The sequence below is a fragment of the Sinocyclocheilus anshuiensis genome, unplaced genomic scaffold, assembly GCF_001515605.1.
Source record: "Sinocyclocheilus anshuiensis isolate Anshui unplaced genomic scaffold, SAMN03320099.WGS_v1.1 scaffold534, whole genome shotgun sequence".
Lineage (NCBI taxonomy): Eukaryota > Metazoa > Chordata > Actinopteri > Cypriniformes > Cyprinidae > Sinocyclocheilus > Sinocyclocheilus anshuiensis.
In genome coordinates, this window is record NW_015547712.1 from 1484363 (window position 1) to 1510714 (window position 26352).

The 26352-nt window shown below is 34.9% G+C and overlaps 1 protein-coding gene across 1 annotated transcript; it reads right to left on the reverse strand.

Annotated features, from left to right (window-relative positions):
- Positions 1-333: 333 nt before the first annotated feature.
- On the reverse strand, positions 334-26352 carry LOC107704024 (CD109 antigen-like). The gene is made up of 33 exons (XM_016506857.1): positions 26282-26352; positions 25239-25405; positions 24608-24636; positions 24291-24527; positions 20773-20898; positions 20526-20565; positions 20364-20445; positions 20198-20291; positions 19428-19560; positions 19187-19296; positions 17867-18142; positions 17679-17777; positions 17541-17603; positions 16083-16259; positions 13985-14137; positions 13509-13598; positions 13364-13433; positions 11139-11241; positions 10518-10632; positions 10316-10429; positions 8995-9213; positions 8323-8464; positions 8046-8222; positions 7879-7960; positions 7480-7708; positions 6883-7054; positions 6484-6674; positions 3828-3986; positions 2746-2811; positions 1994-2130; positions 876-1032; positions 614-716; positions 334-524 (listed from the first exon to the last, which is right to left on the reverse strand). The coding sequence occupies exons 1-33, from the start codon at positions 26350-26352 to the stop codon at positions 334-336; spliced, it is 4374 nt and encodes a 1457-aa protein (XP_016362343.1).

Sequence of the window (26352 nt, forward strand, 5' to 3'; positions counted from 1 at the left end):
AAAAAAAAAAAAGCATCCTTTATTCAATCAATAAGTAATTAATGAATTATAATAATTATAATATTAATTGATAATTAAATGATTAATTTGATTTAATAATTTATTTTTAATTAATGAATTATTAATTCATGAGACATCATTTAAAGAAACAAAATTCTGTCTAAACTGTTTGTAAAAATCATTCATTGTTGCACTGAACTAAATGCACCAATTTTCATACATAAAATTTACAAAGAATTTTTTTCACATTTTCAGAAACCATTTTTAAAAAACAATGTACACATACATTTTGCTTGTGTTATTGATTACAATGGTTTTGATTTAGGGAAAACACTAGTTGCAGATTGACAGGATGAGTGCTGTGGTCAAACTTAGAGCCAGAAGTGGATGTTTATTAATGGACGGCGTCCCGTCAGTCGGCCAGATGTCTCGAACCCCACACTCGGAGCAATCCGGCCCACATAGCGAACACACAGACATGTCCCGTCTTGTCTCAGATGTGTAGGACCGCACTGTCCTCCGTCCTGCAGAAGGTAAGGGAATGAAACAAGGAGCTTGAAACACATACTGCAACATAGGAATGCATTAGAGAATCTGGAGCTAAGAGTCTTACTGGGCTCATAGTAATCGTAGATCATGACCACAGCATCTTGGACATTGACCACCTTAAATTCCAGGATGGTGGATATTTCAACGCACCTTTCCATTGTGGTCACCTGTGATGAGAGAAAAGACGATGAGATTGGACATACTGTCAGCCATGGATGCATAATGAACACGAAAACATGAACCAAATAAACCATCATCAGCACAAAAATAGATTCAGCACACTTATACTGTAATATTGTAGTCATGAACATATAAGAGGAACTCACCATGTCTAAATAAAGTGTAATTCGTCCTGAAGGTGTCTCTACTCGTCTGACTATATCATTTAGCTGGACACCGTTTTGGGCCAAACCGAACCCCGAGAGTAAACCCACGTCCAGTATGGCCATACCCGTCTGTCTCAGGCCCTGGTCCTCCCTCAACCTTAAAAACAGCAGAAATTATGCTTTCAAACAGATTTACACTCACAAATGATTCCATAGAATATCTACAGTGGCCCCAAAAAGAATTTGGACAATTAAAAATGGTTGAAATTCATGATTTGCCCGAGATATCCAAAATCGAATGCAATATTGATGATATAGAATATCTTATCATTTGTTTAAGTATAATTTTAGAAACTGTTTTCTTGATAATCAACACTGATTTTACTTTTTTGACATCCATAATGAGAAGAAAATGATGAAACAAAACATCAAACCAAGTGGAATCTGCAAACTAACAATAACTGAGCTTTCGTGATTTTGTTTTAAATGTGCACTTGCTATATTTGATTTAAAATAAAGCCATTTTTTTATTTTGTTATATAATTCAAATATATTTGTAGATTTTAAATGATTTTCAATTACAATTTTGGCTTTGAAAATAAGATATTAATCAAATATTGTTGATCAAATTTATTTTATATTCATCTAATTTATATTATATTATTATATATTTATTTTATATTAACATTATTTATTTAAATGTGTGTGTGTGTGTGTGTGTGTGTGTGTGTGTGTGTGTGTGTGAGTATATATTATCCTTTATTTCACCAGGATAGTCGAGAGTGTGTGTGTGTGTGTGTGTGTGTGAGTATATATTATCCTTTATTTCACCAGGATAGTCCCATTGAGATGCAAAATCTTTTCTTCCAGGGAGCCCTGGCCAAAATTGACTCTCTCTATATATATACATATTTTATTTATTTATGATTTATTTTTTTAAGTTGAGTTAAATAAAAAAATAAGTTGCATATAAATGCATGATGTAGTCAATGAGTTAAATAATCATGTTAAATAATCAGGACCTCAATAGTGCAGTCTTTTTAATCGCATTTTTTGGTGCTGATGAAATCATTTTGGCAATAAGTAAACAACGGTGTGCGTTCGGCTCAGCTGCTCACCTGAAACATATGTGAAGGTTTACACTGAACTCCTCATTGTCCATTACGTCTATATACAAATAAAAGGCCTCATCTGTGTGTATGTCACGCCGTCTGAGCGACGTTCTCAGGTTTATCACGTTGTAGAACACATTAAGCTGAAACAGTAAGAGAAAATGAATAATACTCTAATAATTCCCCCATTTTATGAGATTTTATAAAGCAACAGTACAAGCCAGACGATTGAGGAATCATTCATGTCTGAAGAACAAATTAGCAAACACGACTCAAAATGAGGTCATCTCTGCTTTGCCAATCTTCTGCAGAACAGAGTTCTGGACGCTGTTTCTTCGGTGTGGCCTTTCAAAGCAGCTCAAGATGTTGCTGGTGTCTCACTGATGAGGAAAACAGCGTCTGGGCCGGTTTACGTGCTCCATGGTGAGCAATCAAAGGTATAATTACACATTGAACTGAGAAAGAGGGGATCCGACTGCTGATGACAACAGAATGTTTCTGCCATTACATCTCTTTTTATCTTTACGAGGGTTTCAGTTATTATTCGCAGCTGTTGAACCTTCATAACCTGCTTTCATTGGTAATACCTCGCTATTTGACAGTTTTGCAATGGAGATGATCCTGCTAAATTATGCTGCTATGTCAACTAGTCGTTCAACAAGCAAATAGCAGCCTTTTTTTAGCTTCAATATTTTTTGCAGCAGTGCTAAACAATGCATTTAAGGACAGATTCTTGACTTGGAGATGTTTAGACATACCTGAAACAGAGCAAAGCCTTTACCTTCTGCCACCACCTCAATATCAACCCCCTCTTCTGCTTCGATCTGTAGAGGCAAACCCAACATTAGCATGCGCCACGTACTACTATTACTAGAGTGTCACAAACAGTCTGCTTGTTATGTGCAGTGATTACTTTGAAAAGAAAGTTTAATACTTTGTGTTAGGAGTTACACAGTACTGCTCAAAAGTTTGGGGTCAGTGAGATTTATTCATTCTTTTAAAAGAAGTCTCTAATGTTCACCAAGGCTGCATTTATTTGATCAAAATACAGTAAAAACAAGAAAAGTGTGAAATAACATTGCAATAAAAAAAAAAGAAGATAATTTAAATATATTTTAAAATGTCATTTATTCCCGTCATGTCAAAGCTGAATTTTCAGTTGCAAAAAGTGCTAGCCTTTATTGTGTTAAGTTATATGCAATTTTATAACTTTGTTGTCATTACACTCCTAAAATGACTGTAAAATGATCATTTAAAAAGCTTTACAGCTCAAATAATCCTCATGTTTTCACATAAGAATTACTGTAAGTGCTTTTATAGAATTATAAGCTTCACTTTCCTCTCGCTCTCTCTATATATATCATTTCTTTTGTGTTAATCAACATTATGCTACAAATGCTAGATTCCTCTTAACTTCTTTCTGTTGAATACAAAATACTCCTTTATTCATCACCGTTTAAAAGTTTGGGGTCAGTAAGATTTTTTTATTTTTTTGAAAGTCTCACCAAGGCTGCATTTATTTGATTAAAATTACAGTAGAAAAAAGTAAAATTGTGAAATATTATTACAATTTAAAATAACCATTTTCTGTTTGAATATATTTTTAAATCAAATTTGTTCCTGTGATGCAAAGATGAATTTTCAGCATCATTACTCCAGTCTTAAGTGTCACATGATCCTTCAGAAATCATTCTAATATGCCGATCTGCTGCTCAAGAAATATCTCTTTTAATTTTTTTTTTTTTTTTCAAAAGAACTGCATTTATTTGAAATGGGAATCTTACTGACCTCAATCTGTTGAACAGTAGTGTGTATCTAGAGCAGTGTATTGTATACATACGGGCAGGTCTTGGCTCTGCTGGAGCAGGTAATTGTATCTGTCTATGTTGAATGTGGCGGCAGCACCGGAGGCACCGTTCACAGTGATGGTGAGATCTATAGACTCTGCGCTGCTGAAGGTGGCGTAGATTGACAGTGCATGCAACGCCATCACTGTATCCTGACAACAAAGACATACAAACAGAGCACAGATATTTTAATAAAGCTTTAGAACTGATCAAAACAACAAAAAGTGCATTCAATAATAAAAAAATTTAAAAATGGGATAAGCATGTATCAGTTTTGGCAGATGTGATCATCTCTCTGCATCAATAACAGGTGCACGTGCATCTGTGTCACAGATACACTCTCAATTCAATCACCTGCCACCTGGTAAATAACACCGCACATGTGTGGAGCAGAGACACAGATCCTTTAATCTTTCCACACTCGACCAAATACCGCCAGGACTCTCTCGAGTGCAGTCAGATGTTCTCCTGTTGGATTCGAGTTGTTGTGTCAAAACGAGGGGCTTTAACATGAGCGCAGCGCTTTATCAGAGCTCACAGCCCAGAAACTGCTAGTCCTCATTGAGGTTAGTGTTCGTGACAGATCGCAGGCCTTCGGTCCCGAGCCAAATGTAATATCAAGAAGGCCTTTATAAAATTAAAACTACATTTTCTTATCTCACCTCGATGGCCTTTTGCACAGCTTGATTTCCAATTGAAACATTCGCTTGCCAACAAATTCCCCTCCTTGAATCAATGGAATAGATCATAGATGCGTGTAATCATCAACACAAGGAAACCAGCCACAGAAGATGTTAAACCCTGCTGACTTTCGTAAAGGAATATTCCCAGGTGGTGTAATTTTGATCAGCACATTTTTTTACTTGTTCTACTAAAAAAATAAATAAAAATTAAAAAAGCACTTATAATGGGAAATAAATGGGGTCAATCTGTATATGTTACAATACTGTATTAATAGTAAAACCACAAGATTTAAACAATATGTGACCCTGGAGCACAAAACCAGTCTGAAGTCGCTGGGGGATATTTGTAGCAATAGCCAAAAATACATTGTATGGGTCAAAATTATAGATTTTTCTTTTATGCCAAAAATCATTAGGATATTAAGTTCCATGAAGATATTTTGCAAATTTCCTACTGTAAATATATGAAAACTTAATTTTTGATTAGTAATATGCATTGCTAAGGACTTTATTTGGACAACTTTAAAGGCGATTTTCTCAATATTTTGAACTTTTGCACCCTCAGATTCCAGATTTTCAAATAGTTGTATCTCGGCCAAATATTGTCCTATCCTAACAAACCATACATCAATGGAAAGATTATTTATTCAGCTTTCAGCTGATGTATAAATCTCAATTTAGAAAAATTGACCCTTATGACTGGTTTTGTGGTCCAGGGTCGCATATGCATTAACATGATTTTAGAGCGCAAAAAGTCACTTACTAGACTTTTTGTGGAATGTTATACTAACCAATTTTACAACTTCTTTGTAATGACAACCTTAAAACAACTATAAACATTTGCAGAAATGTGCAGAAAAGCGCTCCTGTAAAAGTGGCCCCATTTACTTCCACTGTAAGTGACTGACTGTTTTTGCTTTTTTTAAAAAACAAAACAAAAAGGAAATGTGGAATGAGTCAAAATGATTTTTGTGATAATCAACATTATGCTACAGATGCTATAGACTAACTTCTGTTAAAACTGGAATATTCCCTTATACATTCTCTAATATGCTCACCAAAGCTGCATTTATTTGATCAAATATACAGTAAAAATGTGAAATATTATTACTTTAAAGTGTCAGTTTTCTATTAAAATATATTGTAAAATGCTATTTATTCCTGTGATGTAATGCTGAATTTTCAGCATCATTTCTCCAGTCTTCAGTGTCCAGAGGCGGACAGTAACTAAGTACATTTACTTGAGTATTATACTTAAGTACACTTTTTGAGTATCTGTACTTTACTTGAGTATTATTTTTTCTGGGAACTTATGACTTTAACTTCACTACATTTGAAAGACAAATATTGTACTTTTCACTCCACTACATTTCTATCAAGATCCTCGAAGTAGAAAGTCGTTACTATGTAGCAGCTTTGAAAGTCAGTAGGTGATTTTTTTCTTCTCTAAAACGTGACTGTTTTTTTCAGACAGTTTATCAGTAATCACTCTTGTAGGGCTACATGAAGAGATTTCCCAGCATTTTTTGAACACTGACCAGCAATTCAATAATAATAAGTTAATATTGTGGTATATATTAGACACAATATTGTCTGATTTTGCTAAATTGTGTAAGTGAAATAAAATGCCATTTATTCATCTGATCAAAGCTGCATTTTCAGCATCATTACTGTCAGTGTCACATGATCCTTCAGAAATCATTCTAATATGCTGATTTGCTGCTCAATAAATTTTTCTGATAATTATCAATGTTGAAAACAGTTGTGCTACTTAATATTTTTGCTGAAACCATGATAAAAACAACTATTCAGCCAGAGTATTAGAATGCTGTTGTAGGTAATTTAGCCTTTTTAAAATGTTGACATTCGTTTTGGGAGCCTGAATATCTAAAAGTGAGCCATTTTGTCCCATTTAAACCGTTTTTTATTGTCTTTCTCGTGAGTTGAATGTCTGTTTGATATGTACCTGAGTGGATCCATATCCCCCAAGATGGTTTCTTTGCTTACTGAGCCACTTCACCAGAGTGAATCCTTCATCCATTAGTTTGAGTCTGTGCATGGCGAGCAGTACGTAGGCCGACATCTCAATATCTGATGAACTTGGCTGCCAGGAATTGTACAGGACGTTGGCTGGGGGTCTCCAGGTTGGCACTCCATCTGAAAGACCCAGATACAGCGTCACCATCCAACTATTATAAACACATTAGCATCTAACACATTTTACTGTGCCAGGTGCGACGCTCATCCATAACACTACAGCTGCTCGCCACACTGTTAACGGAAAATTGCAGGTTATTTTCAGCTTTGTGTGTGTTTCACATCTGTGGCGTGCTGTCTTTAGAGTATAAATCCAGAGGATATTTACCAACAATTAGTGCTCTGTTCAACAGCTCGGTGAGGGCAGATGGGGCGGCGGTGCTGTTGGCCAGTGACAGAGCATAGGTCACTAAAGACAGGCTGTAGTTACTGGAGATTCTCTGAGCCAGTCGAGACGTCAGGAAACTCACGGCAGAAGAAATGCTGCCTTCAAATGCATTCTACCAGAGACACAAACAGATCTTCAATCAATCAATCCATCCATCCTACGTTCAATCGATCTATCGTTCTATCATTCAATCGTTCTATCGATCAATCTATAAATCTGTCTGTCTGTCTGTCTATCCATCCATCCATCCATCCATCCATCAATCCATCTATAGTTCTAACGTTCTGTCATTAAGTCTATCTATTGAATCGATCTATCATTCAATTGATCTACATTTAATCCATCTATCTATCTATCTATCTATCTATCTATCTATCTATCTATCTATCAATATTGTGTTAATGGTGTTAATGGTTTTTTTACTTTTTGTTTTTATTTGTATCCATATATATTTATTTATCTTGTTTTCTATCTATCTGTCTATCTGTCTATCTGTCTGTCTGTCTGTCGTTCCATCATTCAGTCTCTCTAACTCACCCTGTATTCAGCGTCCTCCAGAAGCGCTATAAGGACGTATGCCGTGAGAGACACTGGCCCATCCAGTCCTCCCTGGAGCTCTGTGTGGATGACCCGACCCGGCTCCGCGAACGAACCGTCAGCGTTCTGATGAGCCAGTAGCCAATATGCTATCCTCTGCATCACCATCGGGTCGATGGAAATGAAGTCCTGAGCCTGGAGGAAACACCTGAGCACGAACGCTGACAGCCTGAATATCACAAAACACACCACCAATCATTCACACACATCATTTTTCATCCATCAGTTCTATAATCAGCACTGAACTGAAAAGAGGAATGAAGATGCTTAATATTGGTATATATGGTATTTGCTCAGAATTTTGGGGTAGAATTTAAGCTGTAATGTGTTTCTGTATACCATGTGCTGCCAGAACCATCACTGTCTCCAAAAGCACTGAAGGAGCCATCAAGCCTTTGGTAGGAAAGCTCACGTTCATAAGCTGCAATCAAACAGAACATATATGATAAGTCAAGGACATTTGCTCTTTGTCTCAGAACTATTCAACTAGACTACACAACGTTTACCTTCCATCATGTAGCTCATAGCTTTGTTTCTGGTCTGTTCATCAGTCTGCTTGGTGCTTCTCATGTACTGGAGAACATAAATATTTGGAGCAAAATGGATCATGTTCTGCTCTCCACAACCATAAGGCATCTCAATGAGAGAGTCCAGATTGCCAATGGACGGGCCCAGAATGTCACCTTCAACATACACATACAGAGGAGAGATGTTTGCACTCAATATGCAAAAGCAGACTGATAATGTCCTCTTAGAATAGAAATACAGAGTGAGGACACATACCCACAGCAGACACACTAGCCCTTTGACTGTCAGGAACCACATTTGCAGGAAAACTAAACGACATTGTCCTAGTCAGCATGTTCTGCTTCAGTTGAAACTCCAGAAACAAGGCTTGGGAGTATGATTGCTCCAGTCCCTCTGGCTAGAGAAAAATCATTCAGCAACAACAAAAAAGTTTAGTAGGATTTTCCACTTTCCCAGGCTGTTGCACATGTTGCACATTGTTGGAGTGTCTTCAGTTTATTTAAAACACCAGTGTATTACAGATTTGGTTTGCTGTAATAAATAGAATCATTCAGAATGAGGGGAAAAAAAGCTAAAAATGTCCAGATGCATTGAAGTCATGAACACGAGGCAAAAATTGTCGTGAAAACTGTCCAGATAAAAAACTGCACTGTCTTTAATTTATTAAAATAAAAACATTAACATATTACAGATTTTCCATTGCTTTAAAAAAATATAGAACCATCAAACACAATGAGAAAAAAAGCTAAAAATGTCCACAAGCATTGCAGTCATGAACAATAAATAAATGCATAAATAAATAGATAAATAAATGAACGAATAAATGCATAAATAATTGCAAAACAACCTTAATTTTCTTTATGCAAAATAGGCCAACGATTTTTCTCTTTTAATTTTGGGGTGAAATATTATACTGAAATTAATCACCTTGACAAGAACCGTCTTGTAGACCCAGTCTGAAGAGTAGACAGACGTGGCTTTGACGGAGATGGGAATCTCTCCCAGCGCTGTGGCTCTGATGGGGAACAGAAGCGATGCGATGTTCTGACTCGACACTAAGACTTTCCTCACGTTGTCCAAGGAAAATCCTCCATTGTCTGGTGACACAAACTCAAACATCCAACTTTCTGCAACCACAACCATCACCTGTGACAGTTAAAGACATGAAGAGAGCTTCAGGTCATTTGTCATTTAGCGGACTTCAATTCACAAATCAAAATTCACAAAAAATGCTTACTTTTGTTTATTTGTGTGCCAGGGTTTAATACTGTGAGTCAGTGGTTTGTTCAAATAACTAACACAAATTTTGACAATGATGCTGCCTTAAAGAAACAGTTCACCCAAAAATGAATATGTGCTAAAAAAAATACTCACCGTCAGGCCATCCAACATGTAGAGGAGTTTGTTTCTTCATGGGAACAGGTTTGGAGAAATGTAGCATTGCATCACTTGCTCACCAATGGATGCTCTGCAGTGAATGGGTGCCGTCAGAATGAGAGTCCAAACAGCTGATAAAAACATCACAATAATCCACAAGTAATCCATACCACTCCAGTCCATCAGTTAACGTCTTGTGAAGTGAAAAGGTCTGTGTTGTAATAAACAATTCTATTGTTAAGATGTTTTTAACTTGAAACATTTTTTGGCTAAAAAACTCTATCTATAATATTGCTTTTTCCCGTTAAATATGTTGTCTCGTCTGAATCAGGAGAGAAATATGCACAGATCAAGCACCGTTTACATGTCAAAACAGTTCCAAACAAATATGTGGGTGGATTTTGATGTGAGGCCTTTTTCACTGAAGGAAGCATTATTACGGATTATAGAATATAGTATTTTGGCCAGAAGCGACAGTTTAAAGTTAAAAGCAATGGTTTAAAGTTTAAGGATTTGTTTCTTACAAACACACAGCTTTTTACTTCTCAAGATGTTAATTAACATGGTGTGGATTACTTGTGGATTATTGTGATGTTTTTATCAGCTGTTTGGACTCTCATTCTGACGGCACCCATTCACTGCAGAGCATCCATTGGTGAGCAAGTGATGGAATGCTACATTTCTCCAAATCTGATGAAGAAACAAACTCATCTACATCTTGGATGGCCTGATGGTGAGTACATTTTCAGCAAGTGTTCATTTCTGGGTGAACTATTCCTATAACAAACACTAATAAATATGTTTTCTAGCATCAATAATTCAAAGTTTCGATACTTCCGAGTACTGACTATTTTACAAACATAAATCTCACCTCCATATCTACATCCATATAGTTGAATAAATTAACTTCCAGCAGTAGCAGTTCCCCACGGATCAGGAACGCCGGGAGATTCAGTGACACAAAGAAATCTTGGAACACAGTCAACTGGGAAAGAAACTCCTTTTTAATAATCATTATCTGTATTATATATATGAAATGCTAAGTGACAGATCAATTGCACATGATGCGTCACCTCTGCAGGAGCGCTGATGCCCAAACCCAGATTCTCTGACATCACGATGGCAAAGGCCACCCAGGAGGTCAAGCTGTCCGGCACGGTGAACTGGAAGGAATCCAAGGCAGAATTACTGCAACATAAATAAGAACAGACACAAATTAGTAAATTGTTGACATAAAACAAACGTCGATAGAAACTCAGATCATTCTTAGGGGAAAAAATTGAGATGCCGACTTCATTTGAAACTTAATTTTCTGACTTCAGATCAAAGAAATTAATACTTTTATTCAGCAAGGGTGCATTAAATTGATCAAAAGTGACAGTAAAGATATTTCTAATATTAAAAAATCTATTTTTAAATAAATGCTGTTCTTTTTGAAGTTTCTATTGAGGTATTCTGGAAAAATTGTATCATGGTTTACACAAAAATATGAGGCAGCACAACAATCAGCATATTAGAATAATTTCTGATGGATCATGTGACTCTAAAGACTGGAGTAATGATGCTGAAGCAAACGTTGCTTCACTCATTGCCGTCTAGGAGAAACAACTTGGATATTAAAGAGATCTCATGTGTGATTTCTTGTTATTTCCAAGTTAATATCCACTCGAAGATACACATATATCTCCTCGTACCTCACATTAGCATCCAGCCAGATCCAGGTTTCAGGAAAGTCTGTTCGCTTTCTGGGCTCCTGAAAACCACCGCTATCCTGCTGATTCATAAGGATTTCCGGCCCTGCGGTGGAACATATGAGCGTTAGTGAGAAAATGGTTATGAAAAGGCAAGACATTACAGGCAAATCTATTGTTTTTTCATGTACTGGTCAATTTCAAGATTTTACACTATCTTGCATCATTACATTTCTTTTAGACCAGTGGAAAGACAACACTTGAAATACACATTTTAGTGTTTATTTTATTCCTAATGTGACTATAGTCTACAGACATTGCAGAAATACTAATCTAGGAATATATATACTAAAGAATATGGTAAAGATGTATTTTATGCTTCATTTATTTGAACAAAAATACAGTAAAACAGTCATATCGTGAAATATTTTTACAATTTAAAATAACTGTTTTCAGTTTTAATATATTTAAAAAATGTAATTTATTCATGTGAGTCCATGCTGAATTTTCAGCATCATAACTCCAGTCTTCAGTGTCACATGATCTTTCATAAATCATTCTAATATGCTGATTCGCTGCACAAGAAACATTTCTGATTATTATCAATGTCGATTTAAATTATTATGCATATCTGTTTTCTCAAAAGGAGTTTTTCTCCTGCATTGAGCCAGAAACCTCCACTTCAACAGCACTTATATACACCGAACTGATTAGTTTTATTCATATCTATATTCTGAAGGTTTTTACAGAGGGGTTTGCACCTGATTTATATAACATTTTAATCCTTTAAAGGGCAACATTACACATAAACTAACGTTAAAAAAGTGAAATCGCAATGAACCACCCCTTTAAAACATGGTAAAAATTATAAAAAAATTTCTGGCTGTTGACAGTATTATCTGATTTATGGAGTGATAAAAAAGAGAGATTCAAAATCCCTTCTGTAAAAACCTTTAACTTGGCAAAATGAAACAAAAATTTTGAACCTGGCTTTATCTATTTCTTGAGAAGTATGCTAATTAGTGCATATTTAATTACATCATGCCTAATTTGCATGTCTTAATGTACTGTGATTAATTAGCTAGGGAAATACGATGATATCTAAATTTGACCCTGTTCACCTCAGCTTAAGGAAATGAGCGCAAAACTCATCAACATGATGTCACTCTGTTTTGATTGGTTGCCAGGGTGTTACTAGATCAGGGGTGCCCAAACTCGGTCCTGGAGGGCCGGTGTCCTGCAGAGTTTAGCTCCAACTTCCCTCAACACACCTGCCTTCAAGTTTCTAGTATGCCTACTAAGAGCTTGATTAGCTGGTTCAGGTGTGTTTAATTGGGGTTGGAGCTAAACTCCCTCCGGACACCGGCCCTCCAGGACCGAGCTTGGGCACCCCTGTACTAGATGGTTCCCAGTGTTGGGGAGTAACTAGTTACATGTAACAGAGTTACATAACTTAATTACAAAATAAATGTAACTGTAATCTGTTACAGTTACTTAGAAGAAAATGTGTAATTAAATTACAGTTACTTAGGAAAATGTTAACAATTACAAAAGGGGTTACATCTGAATATTTTCACACACACACACACACACATTTAATTGATTTCTTTCTCAGATTGAACTGACTGCTCTACTACACCAATGTTTTAGGAGTTTAGGACAGAATAGAACACGTTTATTCGATAACTGTTTTATTTTCTATTTGGGTTTATGTATATGCTTTATTTTTTAATAAGGCATTGTTAGTCATAGCTATGCAAAGATTTGATTTCCAAATCAGTATCATAGCTATTAAACTGTATCTTGTTGTGATTTTAAATCAGTGTATAACCTCAAAGTAAATACTCAAAGTAAAAAGAGGTGCTGATTTTGTGGTGGCTGTGCTTTAAAATAACATTTTTCTAATCTTAATTCAAGTGATGAAGTATTTTGAAAGTCTGCGCTGAGCGCTACTGTAAGGTTAACCCTGCCTGCTTTACATGTTTGAAAATGAATAACAGTTGAAAACATTCATTAGCGATTTAATATAGTAAAAAAAAGTAGTACTCAAATGTAATCAGTTACATTACTTTAATAAAGTAACTGAAATAGTTACACTACTTATTACATTTTTAATAGGGTAACTTGTAATCTGTAACCTATTACATTTCCAAAGTAACCTTCCCAACACTGATGGTTACTATGGTGTTCTGAGTGGTTGCTAGGGTAGATTCACCCTTAAGACTTACGGAACGCAGAGAATATTTGACTCCTTTCCTGATCCAGCTTGGCATCGGTCAGAACAGTGACGCCGCACGTCTGCAGAATAAAACAACAACCGTAAACCCTGTGCAGACAAGTGAGACATGTTCTGTTCCTGAGATAAAAATCTACCATGAATATGGAATACGGATCTCCCATTTTTACGCTGCTGTAATCCGCATGGGTCATCTCTCTGCTATACGACATGAATTCCTCCAGCACCTGAAAAACACACACAGAAGCTCATGTTGCTGATGCTGTTTGGCCGCCACAAACCGGCCATTGTTTTGAATTCAGAACAACACAATGCTGTCTGTAGCATCAATCCTGTTCACCTAGTTCTGATAAACACAGTTCCTCTCAGTTTCTTTCTTTTGTCTAAAAGTGAAACGCAGGCGTGGTGTCAGCGTTTGGTTACATAGGATGACCAGTTTTAGTTATCATGTGACCTTTTTGTGGGAAAAACAATCGTCTGATGATTTCCCACACTTTAAAACTCAATACACTGAACGAGATAAGAAATGAGCTGAGAAACCCGGAAAACAAAGGATCTCCATATTGCCCCGTGTTGATGTCAATGATCTCGAACCTGTATAAGATCATATTACCGTCTTCTCTGTGATGCCATTGTCTTTGCTGGAGTCCAATGCTGCTTTGTCCACCACCAGAATTCCCAGCAGAGATCCGGGCTCGGATACAGACACGGAGAGAGAGACGGAATCTGCTGGTTCGGCACGATCCTGACTCCAGCTCAGAGATACCTGCAAATGAGATCAAGTATCATTACTATAATGACACTACAACCCATTTTACTTCAATAATGTGAGAAATTTCAGAGTGAAAAACTAGAATAATTCAACGGTCAAATGACTGCAGTTCATGCAAATTTTAACTACAATACATTTTTATTTTATTGCAAAAGATGTGATTAAATGTCCAAAAACATTACATTCAGTTCACACTGTATATGTATATTCATTCACAATTTATATTCGTTTATTTTATATCATTTATAATAAAACAAATCATTTTTATTATATAAATATATACTGTAAATGATACATACTTATTGTTTATTACACAATGTCACAAAAAATTGTTTCACTTAAATTATTTTATGGTTCTTCTGTACTTCTGTGGTGCTAATTATTAGGGCTGGGTTTTGACACAAATTTCACGATTCGATTCGATTCTCATTCACAAGCTTGCGATTCGATTCGATTCGATATCGATTATTTTGGATACATATCAGTACAATACATACCAAATTTTCTCAAGGAAAAAAAATCTCTCAACTAATGCTGTAAAATATACATGAGAGTCAGTTGGTACTACATTACTATAATATTGAAGGTTAAAATTGACTGATTTGTGCTGTACAACTGCTTAAATTGCACTTAATAGAGTTTTTATAATAATTAAGTTACAATTACTTTCAGTTAGTTTTTTTAAATATACACATTTAAATAATGGCTGTCATAAAAACTTGGACGGATTTATTCAAACATAAATAAAACATTAAAGAACGGTAAAAATTATTATTTTTTAAATAATGAATGTTATATGGTGCATATATTTAGCAAAATGCTCCTCTCTACAGTTTATTCTTCTGGCTGACTAATGAGTTTATGGTCACCGAATATGTTTTTCTGAGGTAAATGTGATGTTACATGAATTGTTTACAAGCTGTTATATTGACGTCTTTGCGCGGCTGAAACACTGATTGAGCGATAACATGAGGCAGGATACGGATTGCAAAGTTGTACTCTTTCTTTTAACTTCAGATGTTTAGTCATGTTTATTTTGTGCTGAAACTGGTATTAATGTGGAGGAGATGATTAGTTCACGTGCGTCTTGCGCTGCCGCGTCTACAGCGATCTGTCACTCCACATTAAACAGCACCAAAACGGCATTTATTGTTTGAATACTGCAATACAATGGACAGAATTTAAAATCTGAGACATATTAAAAGTACCAACGCACAATGCTTATTGCGATTTATAGGATGGGAGGTGCGCTTCAATGTTCCATCTACTAACTGAAAACAGGTTAGACTAATCGATTCTTGGGATTTAAGAATCAATATCGTTTCGTAAAAATGAGAATCGATTAAGAGTTTTTATAATAATTAAGTTACAATTACTTTCAGTTAGTTTTTTTAAATATACACATTTAAATAATGGCTGTCATAAAAACTTGGACGGATTTATTCAAACATAAATAAAACATTAAAGAACGGTAAAAATTATTATTTTTTAAATAATGAATGTTATATGGTGCATATATTTAGCAAAATGCTCCTCTCTACAGTTTATTCTTCTGGCTGACTAATGAGTTTATGGTCACCGAATATGTTTTTCTGAGGTAAATTAAACTGTTGTTAGCTCAGTATTATGCATGTACCATGTCATTTGTAATAACAGATTAGTTTGTATAAGTTGTCAACATCTTTGTTTTTAGTTTTAGCACTGAGCACTGTTAATGATACACGAAAAGTAATGTGATTTTTGTATTCAGCATGTCAAAATTCATAAAGAAAAAATAGGCCTAACAAAGGTTTTAGCCTAACAAAAATAGGCTAAAACAATGACTACATAAGTATTGAATTAATTTAGAAATAAAATCAATCACATTTATGAATTTCCATCTTAATCTTTACTAATGTTGTATTTACAAACATTTATATATCCCGTGCTGAACTCTTACTGTGTTTCTCAGGACTTGAGTGAAAGTAACTTGCAGAGCATCATTCACGATCTCTCCGTCTGGAAGCGTGTGGTACACCACCACACAAGCCACTGGAGTCCAAGAGTGATCTGTGTTCAGACTGAAGGAGGAGGAATGTACCGTCCCAGCATCCACCACCCGACCGCGGGACATCACCTGCAGAACACATCCATCAAAACAGGCTCATTCTCACAAATGTCATTAACAGGACACCCTTTTGTGCTTAATCATATTGAATGTGCACTTGTAGTGTATTTCTAATCTTAAAGGTATGTATATAAAACAACTATACATATAATATTAATGAAACAAAAAGTAGCCTATAAAAATCAAAATTTTTAATCATTTTTTAATAATGCTTTGTTGTGCTCTAAAGAAGTACTAACATACTAAAACACATCCAAAGCATTTAATTATATTTAATTTAACTAGTGTTTTATTCAATATTAAATTTAAAGTTGGTAAATATACTACATTTTAAATGAACTACATAGCAACTTCATCTTTACAGATATGTGATATAATACAAAATAAAATAAAAAGTAAAAATAATATATTTAAATACATGCTTAAAAACAAGCTTAGACATAGAAGTATATTTTAGTTTACTATAAACACCAGTCAGTACATTCAGCAGTACACTTTAACCATATTTCAAAGACAAAAACGTAATTATGAAATTACATATAAAGATGTACTTAAGTCCTACTTAGGCTGATCAAAAAAAGCAATCTTAAGTTCAAATAATTGCATTTAATATTAATTTAAAATATAATAAATTTTCTCTTTTTTTGCAAATATACTGAAAACATCACGTTCAGTTTGTATATTCATTTGAAGTATATTATTTCCGTAATAAGTACTATGCAAAAGTGTATATCTTTTTTTACAGTGGTACTGGACTTAGTGACATGATTTTACAGATTAAACACCACTTAGTCTACAATGCAAAATAAATGTATTTTATTTTTAAATGTCTGATTTTCTTCAAAATATATATGAAAAACTAAATAAAATTATATTTATTTAATTAATTTATTATTAATATTTAAACATTAATATGTATTCATATGTAAAATAATACATTTGCAGGTTCACATTCTTCACAAATACATTTAATGTATTACAAATAATTAAATAAATTAAATATAATTTCAGTAAAACAATTTCTATGTAATTTCTTCTAAATTAATAAATAATTCTAAATAAATTGCAGAATTGCAGAATTTAAACCCATCATGAAATCTCCTACTTCAAAAAGGTTGTTAGAACTTTCCGACTTCTTATTGATTGATTGATTGATTGATTGATTGATTGATTGATTGATTGATTGATTGACAAATGGAGGTTTCTCTTACAGAGTTTATCAGTACTGGCTCAATAGTTACATTTTTGTCTTAAAAATGGACGCAGTATCGCTTTATCCAAAATACTTACAAGGTAGTGAAATTCTGTCGGGTTAAAATTGCTCTCCAACGTCAAAACCAGCGGCTGTCCAACCTGCAAAAGTCACTCTGTCAGTGAAGACACAATTAAAACAAAAATAGCAGCATGAAACACAAACAGCTTGAGTACCTGAGGCTCACTGTCTCTGTGAAGCTGTATGTAGGATCTGCTTGGTGAAGAATAACTCCTGTAGAGCTGAAGACGCTGGACTGTGTCTTCAAACCGGGCCTGAAAGCAACATCAGGAGGAAGAGAGGTCAGCATGCTTTATGCATAGCGATATCAAGGCGGTGGAAAGCGTGGATGAAGTGTTCGCACCTCTATATCAAGCGTGGCAACGCTGTCAGAGAGGTGAATCTGGAAAGACATCAATCCATCAGCAGTAACAGGAAGATCCATATTTTCGACTGGAATATCGTAAATGGGAGAGAAGCTGGTCGTTGGTTCGCCGTTCGTTGTGCGAGGCTCTGGGAATTCTTCGCTGTTCCACGTCCACGTCCAGGGGCTGAACTTGTTCTGGGTCACCGCCAGCAGCACGCTTCTGCTCTGCTCTTCAGCTGACAGCGGCCGGCTGTCATAGGTGCTTAACTTCAGCTTATAAAATAAAAATATGGGGAAAAAAAGGATGAATCTATCGGTCATGTGAGGTCATATTTCACAAGAATTAAACATTTAAATAAATAAACAAAAAACAAAACCAAATCAATAAATACAAGAAAATGCATAAAGAAAACAAAACTGTATTGTTCTCTTTTTTTAGAATATTTTTGCATAATTACATTATTTTGATAAAAATCCTTTAATTTAAATGAAGCCTATTCTTTAGAACCATTACATTTTTTGCATTGTGGCATAATTTTCATGTCAACTAACACGTCCCAACTCTCCTTAATGTGAGAAATATTGATATATTATTAAAATACTGACATTAATGTGAAAAAATAATAATAAAACACTAAAATCCACTAAGAAAACCTTAGGATGATGAGCTGAGTATGAACTGGATGCTGCCGAACGCAATTGAGAAGATGTTGTTTGTACGTTTTAGTATATTTTCTAAGTGGTTTTACTGTCAATAATGTGTAATTATATCTTATTTAAATCTGTATTATTTATAAATCATTGTGGGTTTTTTGTACTACAGTAATTTTGTGTAATAAAAAAAACCGTAAATAAAACATACCTGCATTATGGCAATGATACATAGACACATCACACAATTTTAGTTAATTGTCATGAAAATAATGTCACAATACATTCATTCTTAAATGTTAATTCTTTTTGGCATTTTCACCTTTATTATGATAGGACAGATCAGAATTAACAGGAAGCGAAGTGGGAGAGAGATAGGGGGACGGGATCAGGAAAGGTCCTCGAGTCGGGATTCGAACTCGGGATGCCTGTAGCGCAATGGTGCTGTTTGTCGACACGCTGCCCACAAAGCTAAGGCGCCGACCTTAATGTTAATTCTTAATGTAAAAAATAGACTTCATTTTTTGTGTGTATAATACAATTGTTTATTTTTCTTTTGATTTTAGGGTGAAACATGACTTCCTGATTCACCCAGTTTACCCTCAATATGGACTGAAATGTAACACTGCTGTTTTTTTTGTTTTTGTTTTTTTGTTCTGTCTTTACCTGAGCAGTGAAGGTCATGGAGGGTTTTATGATCTGTGGATGCTGCAGAAATTCCAGAATATATTTATTCTTCACAATAGAAACCCTCGCGCTGCTGTTGTAGGTTAACCCTACAGAAAGAGAAATGAAAATCAGCTCAAATTGAACCTTAAAGGACATCTCGATTTGTGTATTAATTTGAATGCACTTTAGTTCATGTTATTAATGTTTGATAGCCAGGTACAGGCAGGACGGGACGCACCTGTAGCATCTGTGACATTCACGATAATGTCGACATATTCACTGGGCCCATATTCATCGTAATAGGAATATATGTAGTCACCTAACCGTTTGGAGTTCGACACATCAAATGTGAGAGCAGCAGAACCGTCAATCTACACCAGAGATAATGAGTCTGATTAACAGTTAATAAAACTTTTAATTTAAATTCAATGCATGGGGTTTCAAATAGGGATGCACCAATGTATCGGCCAATAATCGGTACCAACCGATATAGGGCAATTATCTGCACCATTGGCAGCCTATGATCAGGGCCGATATCCTGTCAATCAAAGCAGGGGAAATATGTCAAACAGCAACTTGCGTTAAGAAAATGTCTCATGTTTAATTTGGGGCTGTTAATGTTAAAGCAATAATAATGCACTAACGCAGCGCCCTTGAAGGGTTAGTTCACCCAAAAATGAAAGTTCTGTCATTAATTACTCACCCTCGTGTTGTTCCAAACCCGTAAGACCTTCGTTCATCTTCGGGTTTTATTTGACCCAATGAACCACCTGTAGTTCAAGCCAGGGTTGCCAGGTACGCAGTTTTCCCTTCAGCAAACATTTTTTGTAATGCGCTGCCACCTCCCATCCAATTATTGCAAAGAGTGTTTAGCCTGTATGTGAGTGTGATTATAATATACAAAAATAAATAGCAATTAATATAATAGATTTGTTGTTCATCAGTATCGGCTGAAAAAAAGGTGCATCCTTTTACAAATGTAGATGATTCTTCTGAAACTGTACTCACTGTTTCTTTAAGTTGGTAACGCTTCTCAAGGCCATCGAAAAAGTGGACATATGTGACAGACATCATTCCACTGACGGGCTTCCCATAAAAATACCTTAGAAGTGAGAAAGTATGAATTTTGTGTTTCTATTAAATAATAAGACTACTGTTCATGACAAACACTCACTTGGCTGTAACCATCCCGGTCAGTATGTCTTCATAATGCAGGGTGGAGGGGACGTCCACCTTCACCTCGAATTTAGGCAGCACTGTAAACAAATGCTAATAAAGACTGCTGTCTGGACAAAACATAGATCATAAAAGATATGCAGCGTATGTGAAATCTCACCATAGTAGTCCACAGTGAACACTCTCTCATGTACAACATCCTGCATGAACGCAAAAATAACTGTGTAATTTATAATAACAGAAATAGAATTTCATGTCAAAGATTTATACTTTAGACTTACAGGTTTTAAAAACAGTCTGATGTGAAGTAATTGTTCTGCTTGCTAATTTATTTTTCCTGCATAGTTTGAATAATAGGCCAAAACTTCAAAAAAGTAACTTTCCTCTCAAGTTTTTACACAACTCACATTGATTCCAGCTACAATTTTCCACGGGCCGAGCGGCGGGTTCTGAGAGAGGTTCAGCTCTTTCGAAACAACACCTAGAAAACCATCCACAGACAGCCACTGTCGAATCAAATTCCCCTTGGGATCCTGTTCACATTAAAAACACAAAAACAATCCATATATTTCATGTTGACACTGCTGATGTATCTGTTCATTTTCTTCCAGTAGTTCTAAAATTATTTTAAGGTGTTCAGACACTTTTGACTGCCAAGGAGTATGAGACCATATTAATCGTATCTCTTTATCAACGGCTCTGGTTTAAAATATAAGAGTCTGCTGAGAGATAAGCAGTATGTGTGTGAGGAAATATATATTGTTAAAATTTAAATAAATAAATAAAAGCAAATGAGAAGTGTTCCAGTATCTGTTTTGATTTGGCACGTTACAGCAATATTCTATTGCCCTGCTGTCAGGGATTTATTTTTCTAGAGGAAGGACGGCATTTAATGATTTAACTTTTAAAAAGTACACTGAAAAAAAATTATTAATTGAATTTACTACAAAATTGTAAGGTAAGTGGTTGCAATCAATTTATTTTAGCTACATTTAAATAAACAAATTTAGTTGACTAACTTTCAACATTATTTTTTTTTATATGTAGCTAAAATAAATTGTTTGCAACCACTTACCTTAAAAACATTTAGTATCATTTTGTTCAGTGTAACATATTAATACTAGGGCTGTCAATTTAACACGTTAAATTAATTAGTTAATGGTAGTTAATTTAGTTCAATTTAATATTTAATTAGTTGTGGAAAAATAAAACATTTAATACAGATGACTGTTGACAAAGATGATGCATGGCAACAACTCACGGTGTAATATTCATATCGGAACTTCGGAGCAGGTTCACGAATTGAACGATTCGTGATATGTGATCCGAAGTCCCGATCTGAAATGGTTCATTATTCAGATCGGGACTTTGGAGCGGGTTGCAAATAATTTGATTTAGATCGGAACTTCGCAGCAGGTTCGCAAATCTTTTGATTTAGATCGGAACTTCACAGTGGGTTCGCAAATCTTTTGATTTAGATCGGAACTTCGCAGCAGGTTCGCAAATCTTTTGATTTAGATCGGAACTTCGCAGCGGCTTCGCAAATCTTTTGATTTAGATCGGAACTTCGGAGTGGGTTCGCAAATCTTTTGATTTAGATCGGAACTTCGAAGCGGGTTCGCAAATCTTTTGATTTAGATCGGAACTTTGCAGCGGGTTCGCAAATCTTTTGATTTAGATCGGAACTTCGGAGTGGGTTCGCAAATCTTTTGATTTAGATCGGAACTTCGGAGTGGGTTCGCAAATCTTTTGATTTAGATCGGAACTTCGGAGTGGGTTCGCAAATCTTTTGATTTAGATCGGAACTTCGGAGTGGGTTCGCAAATCTTTTGATTTAGATCGGAACTTCGGAGTGGGTTCGCAAATCTTTTGATTTAGATCGGAACTTCGGAGCGGGTTCGCAAATCTTTTGATTTAGGTCGGAACTTCGCAGCGTGTTCGCAAATCTTTTGATTTAGATCGGAACTTCGCAGCGGGTTCGCAAATCTTTTGATTTAGATCGGAACTTCGGAGCGGGTTCGCAAATCATTTGATTTAGATCGGAACTTTGGAGTGGGTTCACGAATCATTGTGCAAACTGAAAGATTTGTGATAGACTACTAAGTCCCGATCTAAAATGATGGAGCGGGTTCGTGAATCATTATTCAGATCGGAACTTCGAAGCAGGTTTGTGAATCATTTGATTCAGATCAGCACTTCAGGACGCATATCGCGAATCATTTATTTCAGATCGGGACTTCGGATTGTGGATCGTGAATCATTTGATTTAGATTGAAACTTCAGAGCTCGTATCGTGAATCTTTTTCCTGATTCTTTCTTTCTTTTTTCTTTTTTTTAAACAGTAGCCTACAAAACATCAAACCATTAAGGCAGTACAATTATAACAAATAAAAGAAATAATAAAGAAAGACAGAAAGTATTCACAAATACAAATCCCTTAAGAAAACCATGGTTTTATTATAGTAAGCATGTTTTTTGGCGTATTGATTGCCATTTGTATAACCACAGTTTTACTACAAATACCATGGTTAAACTTTTAATACCATACTGTAGCAAAGCCATGGTTAATTTGTGGTTATCATGGTTTAACTATAGTAACCATGGAGTGTTTTGTTTTTTCATAATCAAATTTTCGTAAGGGATGTGTTACCAGGTTAACAAAAAAAGTACACCTTAAGAGGACAAATAGCATGAATGTACAGATACACTTTTGATTGCTTTAATGGAGCTTTGGATAGTTCCATATACTGGTCTAGATCAACTCTGAATAAAGAAAAGAGAGGTTTAGAGCCAGATTTGTGTTTATGTATGTGAAATTTAGCTAGCAGGAAACACAAATTAGTGTTTTGCTAGTGTTTTGTTATTTTCTCTTTTGAGTCAAACAATCCAAAGAAAACATCTGTAAAACTGCTGCTGTAATGTTGTTGGTTTTACAATTAAGTAATTATTGTAATTATATGTAATTATTGTCTGATGAATATGCTAAAATAAAAGCTCTTTTAATGAATTATGAGTATGTTATACCATAGCTATTAATAAAGACTTTAGATGACACGAAACTGTGGTCAGAAGTCTATCATAAATGCAAAAATTTTGATGCAAAAGTTGTGCAAATGTGATTCAGTTCAGTAAATAAGAAGCTAATTTTGTTATACACAATATTGTCTGTTTTTGCTCAGCTTTGCCAATGAAAATATTACCAATAAAGCCATAGCAGAACTATTGTGCATCTCCGAAGCAACACAGTGGTGTTTCGTTTCTGAATGAATCGGGTGAACCAATGATTCAGTGGTTCATTCATAAAGAGAGCCGTTTACTTTATTCCTGAATGAATCAGCAGTTTGAACGAATTGAATGAATGAATACAAATAAATAAAGGGACAGTTCACCCAAAAAGTGACAATTATGTCATCATTTACTCACCCTCATGTCATTTCAAACCTGTATGACCTACTTTTTTTTGTGTAACATAAAAGAAGATATTTTAATGAATGCTGGTAACCAAGCTCTTTGGGGTACCAATGACTTTCATTGTATGAACAAAAAATAAGGAGATGTTTCACAAATGTTCTTATTTTATGTTTATGTTAGGCTGTTGTAGCCTAAATGTTTACGTGTAATAAATTTTATGTTGAATCAAATAAAATGTTTCTTTCTAAAGCTACTTATGTCTACTTGAACTTTTTATCATTTAACACAATAATGGCTTTAAATGATCTTTTGTGTATATTTTCACAGCCAATTTTAATTTGCGATTAATTAGACTAATTAATCGCCACATGTAATTAGTTAGATTACAAATTTTATTGTGTGGTAACATTTTATAAAGCACTACGCCCAGTGAATCTGGAGTTTACAGTGAATTTAGAACAACTAAGGGGGTTTTAGACTTATCGCTTTATTGCCAAACACTGCAGACACCCACCTTGATAAAAATATCGATCTGACCCTTGTGCGGATTTCCTTCAGGAGTAACCAATACAACCCGAAATTTCACCGTCTGCCCTGGTTGGTAGTTGTTCTTGTCGGTCTGGATAAAGACGGACATGCACTTGGGACTGAAGACCATCGTGGTGGAGTTGGAGAACACTTGATTAGTGCCAACAAACCCCTTAACATCCAGCTGATATGGATACCAGTAACTCGTGTCATTGGAAAAGACCTGCGGAGGGAAAATAACACGCAGTAAACCCTGCAACTCTGTACTGATTCATTCATGGAAATGACAGTCTTAATACTCACAGGGGGAAGAGCCAGCAGTCTGGTAGAGCCTGAAAAATGAATGCAGAGCAGACATGAAAGTAATGGCATCAGTACTTGTTTGAACAGGTTGGAGATGTATCTTATATCATAAAGGTCATTCTAATAAGGTCACTTTTCCAGTTTGACAGTGTGATTTTGAATGTAAATTTAAACACTGTGTTAGACAAATAATGTGTTTAGGAATAAATTGCATTGCATCTCGGGCTGAATTAATACATTTGAATATACGTTAATAATTGTTAAATGATATAAGCTATAAACTTCAAAAACCGCAAGGTGCTTTTTAGAAATAATGTAAAACCGATTGTCTACATATATCAGGTTTTTATTTATTAATTGTCCCCTACTGAAGCATAACATTAAATAAGCTAAACAATTAAATTAAATAAAAAAATCTGAGTAAGAGTTCACTTCTGATAAATAAAATAATAAAATAAAATTAATTATAAATAAACCTAGCCCAAGTTTACCAAACAGTATATGTTGGTTTTGTCAAGCTACTGTAACATAATACATGTTTTATATATATGCAAATGTGGGATGAGCCAGATGATAATTCAATGCAATGCAATAAAATAACACAATAAAAAGTCAAATGATGGTGATTTACCTGCTGGGATGGTGCTCTCTGCTTGGGCCACACTGCTATTTCCATGGATGAGTTCAGCCGTGACTTTGATGGGATAATCTGCCAGAATGGTGACTGATAAAGGGGTCGGAACGCCACAGTGTAGAACTTCAGAGACTGATATGAGATAGGAGGGATTCTGTGCTGGGCTGAAATTTAAAAAATAGCTTATGATTATTATAGCGATACATTATATCTGTGATTATATTCTACATTATATCATATCAGGACTTATTTTTTCCAAGCAGCAAAGTCTAAACAGCTCATTTTCTATCAGAAACTACCGTTTTTAAACTTTTATTCAGCATGGATGCATTAAATTGATCAAAAGTGACAATAAAGACTTTTTTTTTTGCAAAGATCTAAAAAATCCTGAATAAATATTGAGCAACACAACTGTTTTCAACATTGATATTAATCAGAAATGTTTCTTGAGCAGCAAATGAGCATATTAAAATGATTTCTGAAGGATCATGTGACACTGAAGACTGGAGTAATGATGCTGAAAATTCAGCTTTGATCACAAAAATAAATTACATTTTTTTAAATATAGTGCAATAGAAAATTGTGATAATATTTCTGTTTTTACAGTGTTTTTGATCAAATAAATGCAGCCTTGGTGAACAGAAGAGACTTGTTTTAATTAATTTATTTATTGAAAATCTTAAAGCATGAAAAAAAAAATCTAGAGCATAATCTACCATAAAACTGGTTTTGGCCATAATAAATGCAATTATTTTCTATCGAGGTTTTTCAAATGCTAAAAATCAGTTCATTCCTAAAACCCTGAAAACCCTGAAACAAACACAAAAGTACTACAAAAACAGAATTCAGAGAATATTCAAAAACAATTGACACTGAAAACACTTGTGAAAATATACCAGTTTTTTTGTAGTAATCATTATTTAATTGTGGTATTCCTAGAAGGCCTAATACAAATGTTTAACATTATAATAACCTTTTCAAATACTAATGATAAACGGCTTTTTTTTTTTTTTTTTAATAGGACTGTAAATTGAACAAACCTCTGCGTGGTTAGAGTTGCACTGCAGAGTAACAAACTTGCCAGGAATCCAAAGACTTGAAGCCACTCCAT